The sequence below is a fragment of the Lepidochelys kempii genome, chromosome 1, assembly GCF_965140265.1.
Source record: "Lepidochelys kempii isolate rLepKem1 chromosome 1, rLepKem1.hap2, whole genome shotgun sequence".
Taxonomy (NCBI): Eukaryota; Metazoa; Chordata; order Testudines; family Cheloniidae; genus Lepidochelys; species Lepidochelys kempii.
The window spans coordinates 259,794,015-259,813,773 of NC_133256.1; the positions used below are offsets into that span (position 1 = coordinate 259,794,015).

Sequence of the window (19,759 nt, forward strand, 5' to 3'; positions counted from 1 at the left end):
GACATGATCTCCCTTTACAGAAACCATGTTGACTTTTGCCCAACAATTTATGTTCTTCTATGTGTCTGACAATTTTATTCTTTACTATTGTTTCAACTAATTTGCCTGGTACTGACGTTAGACTTACCGGTCTGTAATTGCCGGGATCACCTTTAGAGCCCTTTTTAAATATTGGTGTTACGTTGGCTATCTTCCAGTCATTGGGTACAGTATCTGATTTAAAGGACAGGTTACAAACCATAGTTAATAGTTCCGCAATTTCACATTTGAGTTCTTTCAGAACGCTTGGGTGAATGCCATCTGGTCCTGGTGTCTTGTTACTGTTAAGTTTCTCAATTAATTCCAAAACCTCCTCTAGTGACACTTCAATCTGTGACAGTTCCTCAGATTTGTCACCTTCAAAAGATGGCTCAGGTTTGGGAATCTCCCTAACCTCGTCAGCCATGAAGACTGAAGCAAAGAATTCATTTAGTTTCTCTGCAATGACTTGATCATCTTTAAGTGGTCCTTTTGAATCTCCATCGTCCAGGGGCCCCACTGGTTGTTTAGCAGGCTTCCTGCTTCTGATGTACTTAAAAAAACATTTTGTTATTACCTTTTTGAATTTTTGGCTAGCTGTTCTTCAAACTCCTTTTTGGCTTTTCTTATTATATTTTTACACTTAATTTGGCAGTGTTTATGCTCCTTTCTATTTACCTCGCTAGGATTTGACTTCCACTTTTTAAAAGATGCCTTTTTATCTCTCACTGCTTCTTTTACATGGTTGTTAAGCCACGGTGGCTCTTTTTTAGTTCCTTTACTGTGTTTTTTAATTTGGGGTATACATTTAAGTTGAGCCTCTATCATGGTGTCTTTGAAAAGTGTCCATGCAGCTTGCAGGGCTTTCACTGTAGTCACTGTGCCTTTTATTTTCTGTTTAATTAACCTCCTCATTTTTGCATAGTTCCCCTTTCTGAAATTAAATGCCAGTGTTGGGCTGTTGAGGTGTTCTTCCCACCACAGGAATGTTAAATATTATTATATTACGGTCACTGTTTCCAGGCGGTCCTGTTATAGTTACCTCTTGGACCAGATCCTGTGCTCCACTCAGGACTAGATCGAGAGTTGCCTGTCCCCTTGTGGGTTCCTGTACCAGTTGCTCCAAGAAGCAGTCATTTAAAGTATCGAGAAATTTTGTCTCTGCATTTTGTCCTGAGGTGACATGTACCCAGTCAATATGGGGATAATTGAAATCCCCCACTATTATTGAGTTCTTTATTTTGATAGCCTCTCTAATCTCTCTTAGCATTTCATCGTCACTATCACTGTCCTGGTCAGGTGGTCGATAATAGATCTACTATTATATTCTTATTAGAGCATAGGATTACTATCCATAAAGATTCTATGGAAGATGTGGATTCATTTAAGACTTTCACTTCATTTGATTCTCTCTAGCATGAGGCATCGCTTCCGGCATTCTCAGTCACAGTGAGGGCTGCCTTCCCCCCGCTGTGTGCCAGGGGTGGAGCAAAGATGGTGCCTGTTGTGATGGGGGGGGTGGAGGGAAGATGAGAGGTGAGTCATGAGTGTAGATAGTGGGGGTCACACAACATGACCGCCCTTCATGTTGCCTCTGCCTCCATCCCCTAAAACTTGATCTTTATGTAGACAACATACACCAGCAACTTCCTCCTCCTCATGCTCTCTGCCCTGTGGCTGGCCAGCCCCTTGCAGAGCTTGAATGCAGTTGGGATGTGCAGTCCGGGGTGGGTGGCACCAAGGTGGGACGGTGCTTGGGGCTGGCTCATCTCAGTTAACGAGAAGCTGCAGAATTATCAGCCACTTTTTGTTGGAGTGGGGATGTGACACCCCCAAATCACATTCTCCTTAGTAGACACATTGGAGGCTGCTGCTGTTTCAATGCACTCCCAGCAGCTGCAAGCTGCTGCTAGGGGTGCATTGCAGCAGCAGGGTCAGCCCCCACTTTCCAACTCTTTCCCCCTCTCCCCCCGCCTGCTCCCCTCACTCACCCCAGGGCTCTCGGGCTGGATGGGGCTCCACCTGAGCTACCTGGTGCTGGGCACCATGTCACAGCTCCTCTTCCCAATCTCGAAGATGCCACCTGACTCACCTTAACGGGCAGCCTGCAAAGCGGGCAGCCTGCAAAACGCTGGGACTCTAGCAGCAGAGAAGGAGAAGCAGCCCCATGTAGTGCGCGGGGGAGCTCAGCCCACAGCCACCCTGCTGCTTCCTTCCTCCCCGCGCTGCATGGGTACATGGTGAGCGCTGCCACCAGGGCGAGCCACTGCCTCCTTGCTGCTAGGCATCCCGGCGAGACGTGGCATGAGAAATCGGGGGGGGGGGGGGGTGGGCACGTGACCCTGCGTTCCCCCTGCCCCTGTGTCGCCTCTGCAGGGAAGGAGGGCATCCCGCTAATGCAAGCCAGATCCCGTGAGGAGCAGTAACTGTCATACGGGTGCCAGGTTCAAACACACCTTTTAGGGTGGAGGAGCCCATTTTTAAAAACAAGTCCAGGGACATTCAAGCTCAGGTGCTGGTGAAGCTGGTCACGCCAGCCAACCAACCTGGCTGCAGGGCAGAGCAAATGGAGGGCATTGCTTGTCCCCCTGGTCGTACTCCTCCTCCCCCCCAGGCTTTCAAGACAGCGCTGACCCTGAAGAGGGGTGTTTAAGCAGAGAGCATTGCTCCACGCTTGCCTCCTTCTGAGCTGTAGGGTCTGGGTGGTGTCAGGCAGACCTAGCCCTAACCACGTGCCCTCTACCTTGGTGGTGGTGGCTGTTTGCATTGTGGAACAGAGCCCAGCTGGTGAGTAACCATCTGAGCCCAGCCCCGCCCTGGGGTCAGATTAAAGCTGCATTAGAACACAGAGTTCTCTCTTCTTTACTTGTCTGGTGCAGCTGACAAGGTGAGAAAAGTAGGAGCAGAGTCTCTTTATGCCTCCAATCAAGGCCTTGGCATACAAACCCCACCGGGGGATGCCTTGTTAAACCCTCCTGCCACAAGGGGGGGTCTTGGCTTCCATCTGCAACATACCGAGGAGTCTAGTGGCTCACCCAGGATGTAGGGGCCGTGCCTGGGTGGCAGAGCAACAATACTTTGTTGGCAGTGTAGAGACCACAGGAGCCAGTTCCCTCCCTGCAGAGCTGAAAAGCTAGAATCCAGTCGGGTGAGACCCTGAGCGTCCTCAGCTCCCATCAGAATCACTGGGAATTGAGGTGCCTCGGCCTAGCAGAGGGATTAGGTCCTAAAATGGACAATGTACAAACAATAAAGACAAAGGTTGGGAAGTAGGAAATAACACCTGGAATATGCGGGTTCCCCTTATTGCTAAAGGCCTATAGCAGTGACATGTGCAGTGCCAGGATCAGGAGGACATCAGTGCCTGTGGGGATTGAAGACCAAGCTGACAATTTCCAGCCCCCTTTGCTAACGGTTTCATAAAGCTGCATGACAGCCAGGCGCTGAGTTTTGTGGTGGTGTGCAACATAACAGAGCTGCAGGGCCTGTGTCGCTGTGTTTGTCGTGGGACACGTGGGATATATTGTCAGTGTAGCTGGAAGGTGCTTGCTTATCACGTCGTCCCTTGTCACGAGCGTGGAGCTGGTCGGTGCCCCAGCCTGACGCCAATGCACGGCATCGTTTGTGTCTTTAAAAAGAGAGAGAGACTGTCCTACAGTCAGTTAAAGCCACATGCGTGCCTGGCAGCGCACCACAGCTCTGGCAACAGTGAGTGTTCGGACAGTAGGCTCAGGAGAGTCAGCAACTCGCTGCTGCAGACTGCAGGGCAGGGCTAGCCCATTCGGCAGAGCGAAGTTTGTTTTTGCTTTTATTTTTCTCCAGCCTGAGCAGATTAATCTGGCATAACATCCACCCAGCTTCACAACTCAGCTGCATGGCAAAGGCAACTTCCCAGGAGCACTGTGCAAACTAGCCCCTCCTCCCACCCTTAACTTAAATAGCTCCGATGTCAGCTTCTCAGGGTGTTCTTCAGACAGCAGGAACAAGGCATCTCCTATAGGGTTAGGAGCAACCTAAACTGTCACAGCAGCTAATTGAGCCCCAAAACCAGCTAGATGCCTCTGGCTGGAGAAGAACCGTGTAAGGCCGCAATGCTGTGCAGACGAGGAGGCTCACGCAGGAGGTGCCACATGCCAAAGGCCTGCTCTGCAGGCTAGTGCTGGAGCTCAGTCCCAGAGGACGTGGGGCTCTCTGGCCATTCACCCAGAGCTGGTCAGAGAAGTTTCTGATCAGAGTCTGCTGCAGTGCAGAAGCAAACGGCTGCTGGATGTGGGTGAGAGAGGAGGTGGTTTGGGGAATCTGCAGTAGACTTACCCTGGCTCCCGGAGGTCTTTGCAACTCCAGAAGTTACTGTGCCACATCACAGTGGCCAGCTGCTGAACAACATCTGAGGTGAGCATCAGAGTTGGTAGCTAGACACTGAGGGGAAAATGTGGGAAGGAGAATTTTTTTGCCTCCTTTATAATGTGTCTGGTGCCTTATTTGGAACATAAAGCTAAGAACGACCGTGCCAAAGTCTTGATTCATTTGGTTGCTACAGTTTAGTAGCTAACTTTGTTGTAGTCTTCTGTGTTGGCTTCATAACAATGGGCGCTGTTATAACCTGAAGCCCGTTTGACTGACTTAATGTGTAGCAACCTCTCGAGACCCTAATTTCCATGTCACGGCGATCTGTTTTATTACCAGTCTGCCAGACGTGTAGCATGTCCTTACAAATACAGCTGTGTATAGCAGCAGCTGCTTTGACTCTTTACGCCCAGTCCCCACTGAGCATGCATGCATGCTGGATTTACTGCACATGGTCAGTGAGACGTTCTGGGGATCACCCGCCTGGTTAGGGGTTTTGTCACTGCCTGCCCTGTAACCTTGTGTCCCTGTGCTGTGCAGCTATGATTCAATCCCCTGACACCAGCAGCCTGCCCACAAGCACAAGGTCTCACCCTGGCTTTCAACAGCCTAGGTGCTCCTTGCAGAGAGACCCCCACCAGCCCTTCCAGTCCCAAATTCATTCTCCCCCAGTTCTTAAGTACAAGATGCTCAGACTGTTCCCATCTGGTTCTTCACCCCTAAAGGCATGAAACCAGCTCCCAGTTATCAGTTCACTTTGGCCCCCACTCTCCACTCAATTTGCACACTAGAGACCCGCTTGGGGTAAAAATAAACAAAAGTTTTGTTTGTTAAAAAAACACAGGTTCAAAGATGAAATTGTAAAGTCGTGAAAACCTGTACAAGTTACATAGTAAATAAACATAGACACAACCTCCGACTTTACTCTTCCGTGTTAGATAAAATCCCTTTTCAAATACAAGTTACCTATTGCCCTAAAACAGTTTCTCCACATACCCTCTAGCTATAGAAGGGATCCAGCATTCATGGACAGCCTCCTGCCTAGATACTGTCCCTCAAGTTCTGGAATAAAAAACTTTAGGCCTGGTCTACACTGGAAAATTAGGTTGGTTTAACTACGTCGCTCAGGGGTGTGAAACATCTACGCCCCTGAGCGGCATAATTAAGCCGACCGAAGTCCCCATGTAGACAGCCCTAGGTTGGCAAAAGAATTCTTCTGTCAACCTAGCTACCACCTCTCGGGGAGGTGGATACCTATGCTGACAGGAGAACCATCCCGTCTGTGTAGGTGGCGTCTACACTGAAACACTACGGCTACAGAGCTGTGCCACTGTCGCCTTTTAAGTGTAGACGAGCCCTCAGTCTCAAGCCTGTTTTTAAAAGGTTTTTTTCCCTTTTATTTTCTCTCTGTCCACGATGACTCCTGCTTAGCCAGAGTGGGGAAATTCCTTCTTGGCTTGATAGCCAGGCTGTCTCTCTGCCTTCCCGTTATCGCTAATGGTCCATTGTTGCCTTTTTCTGGGCTGAAAAAAAAAAGCTGGTTTCATGTTAAAACACCTGGCTTGGGTGGTGCCCCTTTCTGCTTGACGGCTCACTGCCCTGCTGTGAGATGTAGTACAGCTTCTGAGCAGTTTTCTGTACACATAGAGTCATAACCTCATTCCGTGTACATATCTCATACTGGCCAGCAAGTTCAGGGCATGACGAGCTTTTGTGAAAGACCTTATTCGATAAATTTTGCGTACTGTATTATGCTGTAATTCAGTTGGTTTAACTGCTCATTTTGTGGGTTTAAACCTTCTCTTCTCCTCTTGGGGTGTCTGGATCCTGATCGTCACAGTAAATATTCACGGTCTTTGCACTACTCACATCAGAAAACTTTTGGTTAGCTCCTGCCTGAAGTTCTCGGAACAGGAGCCAGACACTGTTAGGACCTTTTCAGCTAATCCTCTCAGGTCCCTGAACATTGTCATGCTCTGGATCTGACATGTCAGTCTGGCCTGTCGGGTAGAGCTAACCTGCATCTCATGGTTATGTTGGGAAATATACCACATGGTAGGATAATACAGCAGATCTTGCAGGGCTGGTGAAAATGAATATGCCACCAGATCTGCCTCAATCAAAAGAACTGAGTCTGCGAACTGGAAGCCTGTAGGTCCGTAACTGAGGTACAGTTGGGCTCTGCATTGTCCATTGGACCTTTCCACCTGCCAGATATTGGCCCAAACGTCCCTAGGATCCACATTGCTGCTGAGCAAACTGACTAAAACCTGCTGCTCATGGAGATTGTTTGCTCTCTGGTAAATGCCCAGCATAGGAAAGTCAATATGGGACAGCTGGTGCAAGCTGGTTAGCTGGCACAGGCAGACAGTCGCGTGTACTGGCACAAAATCATTGGGCTCCGCAGCCCGCTCGCCTCTAGGGGCATTCCTTTGGGAATTCCGCCTTGGCTCTGGATCCTTGGCTGCACCCCAGGTGGTTGGCTGCTAAGCACAGCTCCTTGCATCTGCATTTGCTTCTTCCTTGAGCTGTAGACTCAAACATCACGTGTTCCCTGTTGTTGCAGGTATAAGTGCCTGAGTTAGTGGCGCAAATTCCAAATGTAACTCTGCTGTAAGTGCGTGGAAGAGGCAGGTACAGAATTCAGGCCTCTTGATTGCAAATTGTGTATCTTAATCATATGACCATTCTTCCTCCCTAGACAGCATGTGAAAGGACTGCGGACATTTTGTGACTCTTTCAGCTAGGGATCATGATGTAAGGGCTATGAATTCTCAAGCGTCGGGTCACATGTTGGTTAATAGGCTGGTGGGTTGAGTCTGGCTGTGCAACTCAGGGCACAGGAACCTCAGGGGTGGAAAGTCTGCCCAGAATGGAGTTTAGAGGCACAAGATGGGGCCCGCATCATCCAGCTGTGACCCAAAAGTGGGTGGCGGTGGCTGGATGTAGTGTGACCAGGAGACATGTTGATTCAGTGCAGCCTGGGGGGCCTCCTCTGCTATCAGAGCTCCTAAGGGGCCCAAATTGTGACTTTAAACTGCTTTCTCCAGATAGACAGCATCCCCAGGAAGTTCAGTGCAGATGCCCCCTACCCTCCCTGCGAATGAATCCCCACCCCTTGTCTGCAGCTGCACCAGTGGGTACGGATTGAGCCCTCGGTCAGCGCTAGTGGTGTGTGTGTGGCCTGGTTACGTGCATTGTGAGGTGGTTGTGTCTTCCTCTGAAGACCTGGGTTTAGCCATTGTTAGAGAGAGGGTACAAACAGGAGGGATCAATGGCCCTATGTCATATGGCAAGAAGTAAGGAAACCAGACTAAACTGACCAGTGCTTTGATCTGATCTGGTATCTTGATGGACCAATGGCTTGTGCTGCCAAATGAGAGCTCAGTCTGCCTCTGTCTTGGCTTTTATACTATGCTCTTTGCTGTAGTGTACAAGTGCCTATGGGGAAAGGCATCTATCCCAGGGCATACGCATGCATGTACACAGTAATGACTGGGGCAAAGTGTTGAGGTCCATTTGCCTGAATCCTGCTTCTTCATGTGATCCTTCACAGGCTGCCCCCCGGGCTCCGACGTCAAGCAGCTTTGACCTCCAGATGAAATTTGTTTGTGGCCAATGCTGGAGGAACGGGCAGGTGGTGGAGCCAGACAAGGACCTCAAGTATTGTAGTGCCAAAGCCCGCCACTGGTGAGTGTTCCTGCCCTCTCCTCTGTCTCCCCCCCTAGCCTCAGTGCAGGATTTCCCCCCGCCATGTATTCATTCTCCAGTGCTTTATACAGGCTACTTTGAAATATCTGTGAGGGCTTCCATCCTGGCAGACTGTTCCCTTGAGGAGACTCTTCCACAGTTTAATAGACATCACCATTAGCAAACATTCTTTGAGTGCTTGCTTGTGTCGATTCCATTCTAGGTGTGCACACACCCATGTGCACGGTTGTCGGATATGTTTGCCTTAGCAGTATCCGTAGGGTCGACTGTGGCGCCCCCTTGACTGCCGTGCTCATACGTCAGTATATCAAGTACCGCCAGCACTATGCCATCTGTTACTTTTTACTGCCAGGGGTGGTTAGTCAGAGCACCTTTCCTTGCATAGCAAGGGCTAGCAGTTTCATTTCTTCTGACTTCGAGCCTTAGGGCCTTGTAAATAGTTGTTTATAGTAGTTAGTGTTAAGTAGCTGTTAAATGTAGTTAGAAGTTAGAGTCCCAGAGGGGAATTTGCCCCAGGTGGGGCACGCCCCGGTTTCCAGGGTTTAAGCCCTGCATGGACTGTAACAGGCCTATGCCTTAAGTGACCCTCACAGCAGCTGCCTCAAGTGCTTGGAATCATGTGGAGGACAAGTGTCATATTTGTAAAAAAAAGAAAATTTGACCCAGGACTCCGAGCGGGATATTTGTTTCCGGGCTCTCCTCATGGAGGCTGCCCTTCGTCTGGTTTCCGAGCCGTCCCACCAAGAGTCACCTAGTACTCAGCCTCAGTGCACAGCACACCTCCGGCACTGCTTCCCGTTGCCGGTGCCCAGAAAGAAAACAAAAAAGCACGGCTCCCCGGCACCGGGCAAGAAGGGCCATGGGGCATCAAGCAAAGGACCCAGTTCGGGCCAACCAGTCGCTCCAGAGCCATGTGGACGCGCTTCCCGTTCAGGGCCCTTAGCCCCTTAAAGGAGCCACCACTGACTCCCGGGAGGGTTAGGGGACCTAAACTTCTGGCGGCATTGACGCTTTCCCAAGCTCCCCCAGCACTGAGAGAGTAGAGGTCTCCTCCCGTGCCACAGGAAGTGGCAAAGGCTCCCTACAAGGGCAAGCCAGCCACTAAGACCCCTCCGGGGGTAGTGGAGCTCCACCAATCCCCCAAGACAAGGCAGCGCTCTCCATCTCTGCATCGCAGATCTACAGCATCGCACCCCAGATCCTCTGGGGCTCGCCCTCGGTCAGCGGCACTGCGATCACGGTCCCCACCATCTCAATGCTGATCACCTAGGGGGAGGCACCGGTCTCCATTCTACCGGCACTGTTCACCCTCCCGCCAGTCATTCTCTCGGCACACATCTTGGTTGCCTGCCCCGTGGGAGCACTCCCCGTCGCGATTCCAGTCCCCTTTATGCCGGCACCGGTCTCTCTTCCTCCTCTTCCCCACTCCCACCCCCCCACTCCAGGCACTGGTCTCTGGCGGCGACAGTCAGCAGGCAGACACAGGCGGTGATGGCCCTGCCGTGGTCACCGGAAGGGGATTGCTCTGGCATGGAAGGGCAGTTCAGCCCCTCACCAAGACCCCACCAGCGCGATTGGGCACCTGATGCTGTGTTGACATCTACAGCGCTGCCTTGGCAGCGTGGCCGGTGCAGTGGCCTTATTAGAGTGCATGGGGCATGCTGGTAATGACAATGCCCCCTTCACATCGCTCATCTGCCACCACCTGGAGCAACAGCCGGCGGCACCGGGTTAGGTGCATGAGACCTGCTTGGAGGTCGGAGTAGAGGAGACGGCATCCACCCCAAAACCCCGCTCCTCCACGGGGGGATGATGCTCCGGAGCCTCCCCCAGCAGTACAGTTGTCGTCCTCAACCCTGGATGAGGCTGTCACGGGACCCTTGAGGGCCAGCCCGCCGGACAGTTTTAGAAGAACACCAGGCCCTGCTTCAATGGGTGACCGAGAACTTGGCCCTAGAAGTGAAGGAGATGGCCAGGCAGGTGGACACCTTGTTCAGTGTCCTCTCAGCCTCTACCCCGGCATGTGTTGTACTTCCAGTGCATGATGGGGTCCTGAAAATTGCCAAGACTCTCTGGTAAATCCCGTCGTCCATCCCTCCCACTCCAAAAGGGCCTAAAAGAGGTACTTCATCCCAGCCAAAGGGTTCAAGTACCTTTTTATACCCATCCACTTCTGGGCTTGCTGGTTGTCTCTGTGGCCAACAAAAAGGACAAGCAGGGACACACCAGTTCAACTCCCAAAAATAAAGACGCCAAAAGACTGGACCTTTTTGGGGAGAAAAATTTATTCAACAGCCAGCCTGCAATTCCACATGGTGAACCAACAGGCCCTCTCTGGCAGGTACAGTTTAAACTTGTGAGGACGGTCTCTTTTCGAAGCAGACTGATGCAAGCCTGCTTAGGTTAAAGGACACTTGGGCCACCCTTTGCTCACTGGGCATGCATATGCCGCAGTCTGCACGGAAGCAGTTCTGGCTGCACCCACTACCAAGGCCTTGGCAGCCTCTCCAGGGGTCTGCAAGGAGAAGGGATAGAGACACGAGCTTTCGTCATCGCCACCTGTGCAGCCCAGCCTGGCAAAGCATCCCAGGGCCAGAAATGCTCATTTTGAAGGTGCGCTCGAGAGCGACGCCCCAGTCAAATCCCCGCATCCACCTTGTTCTTTCCTTGATCATGTTCATCCCTACCGTTTGGTCACAGGTCACCTCGGACTGCGGGGTGCTGGACAGAGTATCTCAGGGCTGTACTCTGCAATTTTCTTGACCCTCCTGAAGGGCAGGGTGGTGCAGATCCTGACGGACAATACTGCCGTGATGTATTACATCAACAGGCAGGGTGGCACCGGGTCTTCGGCCCTTTGTCAAGAAGCTCTCCGCCTTCGGGATTTTTTTGTGTGCGGCATGATAGCGCACCAGCCCGGAACAAGGAACATCATAGCAGATCACCTTAGCAAGACTTTCTCATCTCACCACAAGTGGCTGCTCCATCTGGAGGCGGTCAGCATAATCTTCCAGAACAGAAAATGCCATGTGTTCTATTTGATCCGGGGGGAATAAACAGGGGCCCCCTATCGGACGTCTTTCTCATTCTGTGGTCGGGGGCGCTGATGTATGCCTTTCCACCTGTGCCGTTGATTCACAGGGTCCCTGTGAAGATCAAGTAAGACGGGGCGAGAATTATCCCAATAGCCCCTGCATGGCCTCACCAGCACTGGTTTGGCACATTGTTGAGCCTTTCGGTAGCCACCCTGCTGCCGCTGTCCCAGAACTACAGCGGCCTTTTGCACCTGAACCTAACAGCACTGCACTTGACCGCTTGGCTACCGCGTGGCTGAGCACAGACGAACGGGTGTGCTCCCCCTGTGTTCAGCAGGTCTTGCTGAGTAGCAGGAAACCCTCCACCAAAGTGACTTACCTGGCCAAGTGGAAAAGGTTTATGTGATGGGCCTCCGAACGGCGTATCTGAGCTGAGGAGGCCCCACGGCAGGAGATCCTGGATTATCTGCTGCACCTCAGACTCCAAGGGTTGTCCCTGTCATCGATCAAGTTCTACCCGGCTGCTATCTTGGCTTTCCATCCTCCGTTCCAAGGCAGGTCGCTCTTTGCTCATGCCATGATGGCATGGTTTTTGAAAGGTCTGGAGTGTGTCTACCCACGTGTCCAGGATCCCATCCCTCCCTGGGACCTGAATCTCATGCTGTTGAGGCATCTGGGGCCTCCCTTTGAACCTCTGGTTTCCTGCTTCTCTCCTGGAAGGTTTCGTTCCTGGTTGCGATAACATCGGGCCCCCAGGGTGTCCAAGATCGGGGCGCTTACTTCAGAGCCGCCCTATACCGTCTTCTACAAGGATACAGTCCAGTTACGACCGCACCCAAGGTAATTTCCGCCCAAGGTAGTTTCCCAGTTTCATACTGGCCAGGACCTATATTTACCCGTCTTCTTTCCAAAGCCTCGTACGTCAGATAGGGAGCACAGGCTACGCACTCTGGACATCAGGAGGGTGCTGGCCTTCTACACAGATAGAACGAAGCTGTTCTGTAACTCAGTGCAGTTGTTTGTTGCAGTGGCAGACCGAATGAAAGGTCACCCAGTGTCTACTCAGAACTTTTTGTCCTGGATCACGGCCTGCATCCACCACTGCTATGAACTGGCGAAGATGCTTCCACCAGTAATCGTGACGGCACACTCGACTAGGGTGCAAGCATCGTCAGCGGCCTTCCTGGCACAGGTGCCAATCCAAGAGATCTGTAGGGCCGCTACCTGGTCATATGTCCACACGTTCACGTCTCAGTACGCTCTTACCCAGCAGGCTCGAGACGGCGCTGGCTTTGGCAGAGCAGTGCTGCAAGCTGCAAGACTGTGAGCTCCGAGCCCACCTCCACTGATGCTGCTTGTGAGACACCTACAATGGAATTGACGTGAGCAAGCACTCGAAGGAAAAACGGTCTCCTACCTTTTCGTAACTGTTGTTCTTCGAGATGTGTTGCTCCTGTCCATTCCATTACCCGCCTTCCTGCCCCTCTGTCGGAGGAGTTGGCAAGAAGGACCTGAGAGGGCATAGGGCTGGCAGTGCCTAATATACCGGCGCATGAGTGCAGCACTCAAGGGGGCGCTACAGCCAGCCCTAGGGATACCGCTAAGGCAAAAATCTTTGACGACTGTGCACGTGGGCGTGCGCACACCTGGAATGGACATGAGCAAAACATCTCCGAGAACAACAGTTGCGGAAAGGTAGGTAACTGTTGGGTTTTTTTTCTGCTGTCAGATTCTATTATTTTTCATTTGTATGCAGGGCCCTTTTTGGGCATGGCACTTTGCAGAGAGAGAAAAGACACAATCCCCTCTCTAGGAGCTTACACAGTCCCCACTCTAGGAGCCCACTTTCCCTTTGTTCAGTTCATCCCATTTCTCCTAGCTATACTCAGCTGGAGCACCCAAAACAATTCATCTCCAAACTTGTTTCCAGACGTCTGCTGTTTGTAGGTGGCAATCCTATCGCTATTGGTTATACTTTTAGCCATGGTATGTACTTTGATCATTTTTGTTGCATTTCTCTGCCTTGGTCTGTGAATGTGGTGCTCTAGAAGAGGTCTCCTCAGTGCTACATAGAGAGGGACTGTCACCTTCCCTTCCTGGGATGTCATTTCTCTGACTGTGGTCTATTGGCCTGGATTTTTTTTGCCACAATACCCTCTTCTGATTCTTTTGTACGGCATTGTGGAAGAGTGATTTGCCTAACTGTAGGATCTTGTTCACAGTGCAGTGTCTGTGTGTAAGGATGTTCTACAGCATCTCTCACCCTGAGGGGTCCCGAAGTGGTGTTTTGTTTTGTTGTTTGTTTTTTACAGACTGTATAGATCAGGACCGGTTCAGCCACCCCTGGGGATGGAGTGCTGCAGATGTTCAGCAGTTCACAAGAGTGGGTTGTGGGGGGGGAGGAAAGGGTCCCTTTGGCTCACCCTGGAGAGCTACAGTCTGTTCTTCTGGTGCGTCTGCTGTAGTTACCTGTAGCACATGCGCACACAGGCGTCCCAGTCCAGCTACCAACCAGTGCAAGGGGCAGGCTGAGTGACGGTCCTGGTGTGGTGATGGGATATTTTAAACCCCCTTTGCTTCCCCTCCTGCCTTTTTGTTTTAATTCCCCCTCCCCCATTTCCTAGCTGGACAAAGGAGCGTCGCGTCCTGCTGGTGATGTCCAAAGCAAAGAGGAAGTGGGTATCTGTCCGACCGCTGCCTTCCATCCGCAACTTCCCACAGCAATATGATGTAAGCCCTGTACCCCTTTGTGGCTCCAGAATCCTCTCCCTTCCTATTGCAACACTGCACGCACCAAGCATGGAGCCAGTGCTTCGATGCTCCGAGGGCGCGTGCTTTGTAAATGATCGGGTGGGTAGGTAGACGTGGACTCGGGTGGAAAGCAAAGACCAGCTGAAAGCCAAGAGAAATCAGTTCCATCTCAGCCAGCTCCGTGTCATGGTATGAAAGGACCCTTGCAGCAAGGTTTTTGACACTGCTCTTTACACCGTCACCACCTATAGGACTGGCCGGCTCAGGGGATGGGATCTAGCCCTTCACCTCAGGTCACACCTTTCCAGACCAGGTCACAGGTGGGGCAGTAGGCATGGGATAAGCTTATGTTGTCCCTGCTTTTGCTGTTCCTGTTCTGCTGGTAAAGAGAGCACTAGCCTTCTAGGCTTCCAATCTAGCCACTTCCACCAGTTTTTACAGATCTCTTGAAAGGTGATTTGAAAACTGATATGTTTAAAAAAAACAAACAAAAAAAACCCTCACACCCTAAATTAAAACCCCAGAGCTATGTGAAAAGCTGTAAAGCCCAATCCCAGCTCAGCATGTGATGGGAGGTGGGATAGTGCCCTTCTCCTTTCTGCCTCAGAGAGCTCCCCTCCCCTCAATTAAGAGGTGTCTGGCATGTCTTAATCTAGAGCCATAGGGGAGCCCATGTGAAAATGCTGGGGATCCCTTTCTGCTCACAGCCAGGGTAGCTATAAAGCATCTGTGACCTCTGTCAGTTGGATCATTCAGCTGCTTGAGTGTGTTCCGTTGCCTCGCAATGAAAGATTTCCATGTGCTGCCATGGCAGTCACAGGCAGTGCCTGGGGGAGTGGGAGTTTCTTCCTGGAGTGGCTGCTGACTTCTGGGAAACTGTCCTGGGTTTTTCAGTCTGTTCCTAATCAGATTTTTGTGTCTCTCCCCTCTCAGCCCAAAGCCAAAATCATGTATGTGTGCTGGAGGTGGGAGGGGGTGATAGGTCAGACTAAGTTGCTGTTGAGATGTCACCCAGGAGAGATCCCAGCTGTGGGGTAGGGAGAGGGGAAGGGTGTGGACTCACAGCATAGCTGACTTGGTTTTGTTTGTTTTTAAGATTCCTCGTAGTGCAAAAGGAGGCATGAGTGCTATGGGAAATGGGAGCCGGTGTCTGGCAGAAGAAGTAGCCCTTTGTTTTCTCCACCGTGCCTCCATTAAAGAGCCTGTGACAGGCACTGCCAGGAGGAGGCTAAGGCCTGCCTGTCACGGGGTTCAGCGGGGCTTTAAGAGGAAGGGGGGTGTGCCCATGGGAGAGCTGCAGAAGGAGGGACCCCTGGGCGGGGGCAGCACATGTGCTCTAGGGTGACAGCTTTTGTTTTGTGAGTCTGTGTCCTGAGAGAAGGACCTGACAAGAGCCTTGGGCCTGGCTCTGAATTCTTCCTGAGCTTGTGAGGGAATCATTGACCTGCGGCCCCAAACGCCGCCGCTGGCACTGATGTTACTGGAGAGTCTGCGGGGCTTTTCCTCTCTTTCCTGTGCGGGTGGACACGTGTGGTTAGTGTTTGTGGAAAAGGAGCCACGTTGGCTGTTGCTGGGGAGTGAACCCGTTGGTTTGTTTCCACAATAGGTAGTGCATGGGCAGCAAGAGTGCAAGCTTCCCACCCCGGCCCTGCTGCGCGCTCTCTCTCTCGCTTCCAAGGGGCGAGAGAATGGTTATGTCTCCAGTGACGCCTTCAGTCCCTGGCCCTGCTGCTGAGGCTGCAACAAGGGGTCGGTGTGTTAACTGCGGGGGTGGTTTTTGCAAGGTAGACGGTTCGGTGGGGGGGCTGCAGTGTCAAAAACCTCTGCGGTCAGGTGCTTCCGAAAGGCAGTTTCCCTTCTTCATACCATGCCTTGCTCATTTCATGTGGGGCCACGTTGCAGCTTCCCAGTGGGTAACAATTAGGTGTCACTGCTGATCTGGGCTGGATTGCAGCCATCAGCTTAGTCAGGGCTAGCTTGACAGTTTTCAGGGGCTAAGCTGCTGAAATGGGGGGAAACCCAGCCGTAATTCCAGCCCGGTTGCTGGAAGAGGAGAGGGGATCTGGAGGGGACCCGTTTCCTGGCGCTGAAGCGGGAGATACGGTCAGCTGGTGATTTGCGAAGGAGACAGGGCCCCAAACAGCTGCTTGCTTTGGCTGTGCATAAGGACAGCCGTGAATGGAGAGGAAAGGCTCTATATGCCACCCGCTGTTCGCTGAGCCCTCCGGACTCTCCTTGGCAGGACTGTTTACAGGGGGAAAGGGAGCGAGTGTGTTACTAGCAATGGGTGGGCTGGAAGTATGCAGGGAAAGCTTTGCTGTTCCTAGTAGAGTTTTGTCATTGGGAACTTTTGCTCTGAATCCAAACTCACCTTGGGTATCTCTCCACTTCCCTCTGAAAGCCTCTCCATCTCTTAAAGACCTCCATCCATCAGGCTGGAGAGGACATGAGTGAGAGTCCCCTTAAGTTGCTTTCCACCACCTCACCTGGCTCCATGAGTAACCTTATCTGTAAGCGGGCCAGCCATGGGCTTGGTGGATAGGTAGTGAGAGGAAAGTCACTGAACTCAAGCCTCCTGTACGTTTATACAAAGATCTCGTCCCCCAAAGTCTTACGGGACCCAGGGAGAAAAGGCACGAGTGATCAGCATCACCTGCTCAGTGCCTCTGCTGGTTGGTCTGCCCCTTTCTCTTCTGCCTCCCTAACCAGAAGGGTCTGGGGGGGGGGGCTGTGTTTTCTTTTCTGTCTCTTGACAGCTGTGTATCCATGCACAAAATGGCAGGAAGTGCCAGTATGTTGGGAACTGCTCCTTTGCCCACAGCCCTGAGGAGAGAGACATGTGGACCTTCATGAAAGAAAATAAAAGTGAGTGGTGAGCTGAGGGCAGGAATGGGGACGCTGAAGAGCACAGGGTATGTTACGCCCCTTCTCCCCGGCGTCCCAGAGCTGGAAAGGATGTCGCACACCCCCGCCTTTCCAGCAAGAGGGTGAAATTACTCTGAAAAATGAGACTCTCAGAGCGTGAGCTAGAGCTATTCAAACGACAGCCACGCACAGCTGCGCAATCACCCTTCTGCCAGCGCATCCAAGTCCCGCACCTGGTGCTATTCCATTCTCGCCTGCATGCTCCACAGCTTTGCTCTTCCTCTGCTAGTCTAGCCCTGGCTCCATACACCTCACTCCTGACCTCTGCCCCTGTCCTTGCCTCTCCCCTTGTTCTGCTAATGTCCCTCACGCCTAGGCTGCAGCATTCCCTGCTGATTGTGTGAAAGATCGTACACAGGTGTGTGAACTTTGTGTCCTGAATGAGGATGCTGTTGGGCAGTGCCCCTTACAAACAAGCTTGTCCTCACTTGTTAATAGTTCTTGGAAATGTAGGTGGTCACCATGCCCCATGGTCTTGGCCAAAATTTCTCCTTCTACCCTTGCCACCTCACTGTCCCGCCAGTTGAGTTGTAGAGCTGGCCAAAATGCTTTACCTAATGGCAATTTTGCTAAAAAATGCATTTTTGGGGGGTTCCAAAACTATTCAAAAATGTGGGTCAAATTTGGTGAATAGTTTTGGCCAAAAAAGAATGATCCCCCTCTCCGCCCCCATGTCAGTGTTTGGATACTTTGTTTCCGAAGAAAATGTCTATTTGAATTAATATTTTGTTTAAAAAATCACAACATTTGAAACCCAAATACGCTACTTTTTTTTGTTGCATCTCCTGCTTTGTTGCAGCAGGAGGTGAGCTACCCAGTGAGAGGGACCAGGCTCGGGTCTGATCTGGCACCTCCTTGTGGGTGTGAAGTCCAGAGCAATCGCTAACTCTTTGCCCTCCTTCCTTCTCTCTCAATATTTATAAAAGCTGCCATCACAGTACCCTGTGAGTTTCAGAACTCGCATCTGCCTCCCTCCCCCAGACCAAGGGAAAGAGATTTCCCTACCCAGCCTCTCACCTGAGGAGGTAACCGCACCTCAGAAGGAGTGTCTGTAACTGAAGGGAGGGTGCACACTCAACACCAGATCTGTACAGGTCCCTTGTTCTGAGTGTGTCCATAGTGGGTGGGTAGGTGAGTTGCCTGGCTGATCTGGCTGATTCCCTCCTCACAGTATTGGATATGCAGCAGACCTATGACATGTGGCTAAAGAAACACAACCCTGGGAAGCCAGGAGAGGGGACACCACTCACGTCGCGGGAAGGAGAGAAGCAGATCCAGATGCCCACTGACTATGCTGACATCATGGTAATACCTCTCCTCCCTCTCTCCTGTGCATCCCTGCAGGAGTCTCTTGAGAGGAGGCTGTGCTAACTGGAAATCCAGCAGGGTTGGAACGCTCCCTTGGGGAAAAGCCTGTGATCTTTGCCAGCTAGGAGGAGGGCAGCCGGGGTAGCAGTGATGAGGCAGGAGGCCATAGGCCCGGGTCAGCAAGGCTGCTCCAGGACTTTTCTGTCCGTTAAACATGTTTTTATCCAAGAAGTCAGCTGAAACTGTATCTTACGCATGAACTCCTGCTTCCTTGGCCCCCGCCTTCCACCCAGGCTCCCACCCTTCCCTGGGGCCCTGGAATGGCAAAGCCCCACGGCTGGCCGTTTTGAAAATAGTTGGTTGGGGGTGAGAGATCTGTGGGAGTGTAACTGGCCCACCAATGGGTGGGAAGAGAAGTAGGGGGAGAGTGCATAGGCAGCATACTAATGTGTGGCAGAGGAGAGGTATGGGGAAGGGGGATGGGCAGGCCACTAAGGTCTGGAGAAACCATATCTAATTGCTCAACAATCCCTCCTATGGCTGTTTATAGGGAGCGATACTGGTGGGCTCAGACAAAGAGACTAGTCCTGTCCCCTGTGGCCAGCAGTTTGATGTTCCCAACACTGATGTGTCAGGAGAGGGAGGGAGGTGCTGGGTGGGGTGGGGAGACCCTTGATGCTCTGGCGGAGAGGGGACATCCCTTCCTCTCCACTCCCCAGCGCCGGGCAGGTCAGGGTGGGCACCGCTAACGGGCTGCTCGGTCTGTGCCGGTTAGATGGGATACCACTGCTGGCTGTGTGGGAAGAACAGCAACAGCAAGAAGCAATGGCAGCAGCACATCCAGTCGGAGAAGCATAAGGAGAAGGTCTTCACCTCCGACAACGACTCGAGCTGCTGGAACTACCGCTTCCCCATGGGTGAATTCCGGCTCTGTGACAGGTACCGCGTGCGCCACGCCCCCGTTCCACACGGGGGGCCGCTGCCGGTGAAAGGAGAGCAGACCTGGTACTGAGTCGCTCTGCTCCTAAATGGGGAGCCCCAAGGAACTGCAGCTCGCAGAAGTTCTGGGGAGGTCGAAAAGTAGGAGATGTTATTGAAGAGGTGGGCAAACTACAGCTTGCCGGACCGTCCTGCCTAGCCCCTCCCCTGCTGTCCCTCCTCCCCCACAGCCTCAGCTTGCCTGCCACCAGCGCTCCGGCAGGGCAGCACGGCTGCCAGTCCTGCTGCTGCTCTGAGTGGCATGGTAAGGGGGCAGGGAGCGGGGAAGTTTGATAGGGGTGGGGTCCCGGCGGGGGCAGTGGTCAAGGGACAAGGAGCAGGGGGGTTTGGATGGGTCGGGAGTTCTGAGGGGGGCAGTCAGGGGGCAGGAAGTGGGAGGGGGCAGATGGGGGCGGGGACCAGGCTGTTTGTGGGGCATAGCCTTCCCTACCCGGCCCTCCATACAGTTTTGGAACCCCAATGTGGCCCTCAGGCCAAAAAGTGTGCCCACCCTTGCATTATTGGGAACACACTCCCTTCCCGCACCTAAAAGTGATAAACTACAAAACTAAAAGGCACGAGTGATGCTTCTCCAGGCTCACAGTCTGTTTATATTTTGGGAAATGAAAGAACCTTTAACCCAACAGCCATGCCACCCATGACTATGGTGACATCAGCTCTCACAA

The 19,759-nt window shown here is 52.2% G+C and overlaps 1 protein-coding gene across 8 annotated transcripts in view; it reads left to right on the forward strand.

The window, feature by feature from the left end:
* Positions 1-19,759, forward strand: part of ZC3H7B (zinc finger CCCH-type containing 7B) — a 65,673-nt gene that overhangs the window by 40,027 nt on the left and 5,887 nt on the right. For all 8 annotated transcript variants that reach the window (XM_073327179.1, XM_073327181.1, XM_073327180.1 and 5 more), the window contains 5 exons: positions 7,922-8,055; positions 13,736-13,841; positions 16,619-16,727; positions 17,959-18,092; positions 18,871-19,034. In XM_073327179.1, the coding sequence (XP_073183280.1) occupies positions 7,922-8,055; positions 13,736-13,841; positions 16,619-16,727; positions 17,959-18,092; positions 18,871-19,034 (647 nt within the window). The remainder of the gene's footprint in view (positions 1-7,921; positions 8,056-13,735; positions 13,842-16,618; positions 16,728-17,958; positions 18,093-18,870; positions 19,035-19,759) is intronic.